This window comes from Sapajus apella, unplaced genomic scaffold (genome assembly GCF_009761245.1).
Source record: "Sapajus apella isolate SASKATOON/1434 unplaced genomic scaffold, GSC_monkey_1.0 scaffold234, whole genome shotgun sequence".
NCBI classification, from domain to species: domain Eukaryota; kingdom Metazoa; phylum Chordata; class Mammalia; order Primates; family Cebidae; genus Sapajus; species Sapajus apella.
This window is the reverse complement of record NW_022437174.1, coordinates 237,685-241,674: the sequence shown is the minus strand read 5'-3', so window position 1 is coordinate 241,674 and position 3,990 is coordinate 237,685. Positions and strand designations below refer to the sequence as shown.

Below are 3,990 nucleotides of genomic sequence, written 5' to 3'. Positions count from 1 at the left end.
AAAGTGTGCATTTTATGGCCCTTCCGTGGGTGGTTCCCGTGGGTCAAGGACCTTTCTTGGACTGTCCTCCACTGCAAAGGGCTTCTTCCGGGACCCCCTTGCCATCCCCCATGGGAGTGCACCTCATGCTGTGTCGGTTTCCGGGGAAATGCCAAACAGCCAAACCTGGGCCTCTGGCTGTGCTTCGCCCAGGCAGAGGAACAGGTGGGAGGCTGAGAGGGTTGTCCCTGCCACAGCCTCTGGGGCCTTCGGGGTGGAGTCCAAGGAAGCTGGGGTGCAGAACCTTAGGCTTGATCCCCTCATCCCCACTCCCACTGTGTCCCTGCTGCAGGGAGGGGAGCAGACACTCAGTGCCTGTTGGATAAACGGGGTGATGCTGTGGCATCCAGTGAGGAGGGGCCCCTGGGATGCCAAGGAAGAGGCTCAGGGCTCCTCCCTGCAGTCACCTCACTGAGGAGCTCTGGGAGACGTGAGGTGTGTGTGGCTGCCATGGGCTGGGAGAGGGCACAGGACCCGGGCCCAGGGACCAGGAAGAAGGGGTTCCTGTGAGCCCCTCAGAGCTGCCTCATCCCAGCCTGGCCCCGTTCAGTCTCCTGCCTCACAACCTCAGGGCGAAGCTAAGCTTAGGGTTCCCGAGGTGTGAGGTGTCTGTGCTCAGGTGTACTACGGACTGCATTGAGGTGTGGCCCAGGGTCTCAGCTGGGCACCCACCCCATGGCACAGGGCATATCACACCCCTGCCCAAGGCCAGGCTATGTCACTGACACAGCAGCACGCCCCTGCAGTGGCAGCTCCGTTGAAGGGGACAGGCAGGGGTGAGGCCAGCTGCCATCTCGGGAGACAGGGTCCCACCTGGGGTACATCCACTGTACCGCAGGGTCAGCATGGTGGCCCCGGGCCGGTGGATGTGGTCCTGGACTTGAGGGGCCCTCCCTGTCGCCCTGGGCTGTGTGAGGTGGTGCCCATTCTGGCCATGTGTGAGGGGCTCGAAGAGTCGCCCTGCTGGCCTCTGGGATCTCTGCCAGCATCCACGAGGCTGCTCCGGATGGCATCTGGTCAGGCCCAGTGCTGTCTGCGGCCAGCAGTTACTGGTTAACTCACCCTGTTCCTGTTTAACTTGTTCCTTGGGGATGGCGGCAGCCTCTGACCCATCCAGGTGCCCTGTCCAGCTGACTGCAAGCAGAGGGGAATCCTGCCCAGCTCTTGGATCAGACTGCTTGGCCGAGGAGCCCTGTGGAGCTGGGGGTGGCCCCGGAGCTCAGCCTGCCCCGAGGGGGCCCTGGCTCAGAGCCATGCCAGGTAGGCAGGTCAGAGAGTGATGGGCGAGAGTCCCCACTCCCACCTCCGGCCCCTCGGGCTGACTCCATATCACACATCCTGCTCTTATCCCGGCTCGCTGCTTGGCCACATGCCGGGGGTACAAAGGCCCTGCTCACCCCTCTCCCTGGGCCCTTGGCCCTGAAACCAGGGCGGGTGGTGAGGATGGGCGCCTTGCATCCTCTCCTGCACCAGGCCTCCAGTCCAGGCCATGCGGGTCAGTACGGCCAGGAACAGAGGAGTGGGTACTTCGGGGACTATGGCGGGGGTGTGGTAGATGTGGGCTGGTACGAGGCCACACCCGACCGAGGAGATGGTGGTCTGGCCTTCCACTAGGGCTCATCGCCCTGATGTAAAGATGAGAAAGTCCAGGCCTCAGGTCGGGGGGAGGGCTTGCCTGTGGCCAGGAGCAGAGGGCCCCAAGACCCCTGGGCCAGGGACAAGCCAAGGCCAGCTGCTCCCGGCTGCCAGCTCTGCCCATCCAGTGGAAGGTGCTGGCACACTGGGCATCTGGGTCCCCAAACCCACCAGTGCCCACACTCCCTGCAGATACCCCAGCAGAGGCAGGATGGGCTGAGGGGTGCAGTGCCCGGCCCCTCCTCTGAGACGGGCATCATGGTGTCACCAGAGGTGGGCACCAGGTGCATCTGGGAAATGGGGGGACAGACTCATGTCCTGGGTGGACAAACAGCCAGATGAGGCTCATGCATGGGCCTGGGGCAGCTCAGCTGTGACTGGCCACTGCTCTCTGTCCCCTCAGCACAGGGTGGGCGGAACACACAAAGCCCGGCCATTTCTGGGGGAAGATGTGCCAAGTGCCAAGCCTGTCCCCGTGGGACTCATGGGCAGACACAGTGTGACCACCACACCACATGGAGGCCTTGTTTCTTCCTGCCCTGTGGGCCCCTGTGAAGGTGGTGGGGCCGGGCACCCTGGCACAGCTGACCCACTGTGTCCTCTCTCTTCAGGTGTCTGTGACAGGGCCCTTGACTTCCTCTCCCCGGCTGAAGACCAGGTGCTAGGGCCTGCCTTGGGCAGCTCAGTCACTCTCAACTGCACGGCTTGGGTAGTCTCTGGACCCCACTGCTCCCTGCCTTCAGTCCAGTGGCTGAAAGATGGGCTTCCACTGGGAAATGGGGGCCACTACAGCCTCCACGAGCACTCCTGGTAAGAGGCCTGGGTATCCAGGGTCAGAGTGACCCCTCAGACATGCCAAGGCAAGTGGTCTCCCTGAACTATGCCAGGGTCCAGAACCACCTGGCCAGACATGATGTGAGCAGGCTGCCTCTGTGGCCCCAGACAGAGGGTCAGTGATGTCAGGGACAGAACTGGGGTCTGCATGGCCCCTGTAGACACACACCTTGTATACTGCCCAGGGCTCTGGGTGTCAGCAAGGTCTAGGGCCTGAATGAACGCCAACCATCTGGCCAAGCCTGCCATCAGAGGACCTCCAGGCCCCACACCCAGGACTGGGACGGCTGTTCTGAAACAAATCTGCACCCCCTCCAGGTTCTGGTCACTTCTCTTGGCTTAAGGCCCCAGAGTCACCGAGAGGCCCAATTGTGCAGCCTCCCTGGGCAAACCCAGACAGGTGGGGTTCTGGGGTGTCCACTGGTATCCCCAGTGGACCCTGACCCTGGCTTGGTATCCCCAGGTTCAAGGCGAACTTGTCAGAGGGGTTTGTGTCCAGTGTCCTGGGGGTCAACATGACCGGCGCTGAGGACTATGGGGCCTTCACCTGCTCCATCCAGAATGTCAGCTCCTCTTCCTTCACTCTTCAGAGAGCTGGTAATGGGGGTTCCCCGGGTAGAGGGTAGGAGGGGACCTCAAGGCTTGGGAGCTCCTGGAGGGGTGGTGGCTCAGGCAACCCATCCACAGGCCTTGCAAGCCACGTGGCTGCGGTGCTGGCCTCCCTCCTGGTCCTGCTGGCCCTGCTGCTGGCCGCCGTGCTCTACGTCAAGTGCCGGCTCAACGTGCTGCTCTGGTACCAGGACGCCTACGGGGAGGTGGAGATGAACGGTGCGTGGGGCCCGCGTGGGCGCAAGGAGGGGTCGCCGCGCCCTCCCTGAGGCTGCGCCGCTGAGCGCCCTGGAGGCGTGGGGCGGGGAGGCGTCAGCCTCGGGGCTCTGTGCTGGGGCTAACGTCGGGGAGGGCCGGCGTGAGGCCTCGGGAGCCCCCGGGATGACTGGCCGCCGTCCGCAGACGGGAAGCTCTACGATGCCTACGTCTCCTACAGCGACTGCCTGGAGGACCGCAAGTTCGTGAACTTCATCCTGAAGCCGCAGCTGGAGCGGCGTCGGGGCTACAAGCTCTTCCTGGATGACCGCGACCTCCTGCCGCGCGCCGGTATCCCGGGCCCCGCCCACAGGCCCCGCCCCATACGAGGCCCCGCCCCCGGAGCCCCGCCCCCAGCCCCCAAGCTCGGCCCCGTCCCACGGAGACCCCGCCCCCACCCAGGAGCTCCGCCCCGCCCACTAAGCCCCGCGCCTCGGCCCCGTCCCACCAGAGACCCCGGCCCCACCTGGAGCTCCGCCCCGCTCAGGCCCCGCGCCCTTAGCCCCGAGCCAGCCCCGTCCCACCGGAAGCTCCGCCCCGCCCAGGTCCCGCCCCCACCGGAGACCCCGCCCCACCCTGGAGCTCCGCCCCGCCCAGGTCCCGCCCCCACCGGAGACC

At 65.1% G+C, this 3,990-nt stretch overlaps 1 protein-coding gene across 3 annotated transcripts in view; it reads left to right on the top strand.

Annotated features, from left to right (window-relative positions):
• SIGIRR (single Ig and TIR domain containing) overlaps positions 1 to 3,990 on the top strand; it is an 8,415-nt gene that overhangs the window by 2,734 nt on the left and 1,691 nt on the right. For all 3 annotated transcript variants that reach the window (XM_032271494.1, XM_032271495.1, XM_032271493.1), the window contains exons 2-6: positions 1,141 to 1,299; positions 2,286 to 2,484; positions 2,972 to 3,105; positions 3,196 to 3,336; positions 3,520 to 3,663. In XM_032271494.1, the coding sequence (XP_032127385.1) occupies positions 1,293 to 1,299; positions 2,286 to 2,484; positions 2,972 to 3,105; positions 3,196 to 3,336; positions 3,520 to 3,663 (625 nt within the window). In that variant the 5' untranslated portion in view covers positions 1,141 to 1,292. The remainder of the gene's footprint in view (positions 1 to 1,140; positions 1,300 to 2,285; positions 2,485 to 2,971; positions 3,106 to 3,195; positions 3,337 to 3,519; positions 3,664 to 3,990) is intronic.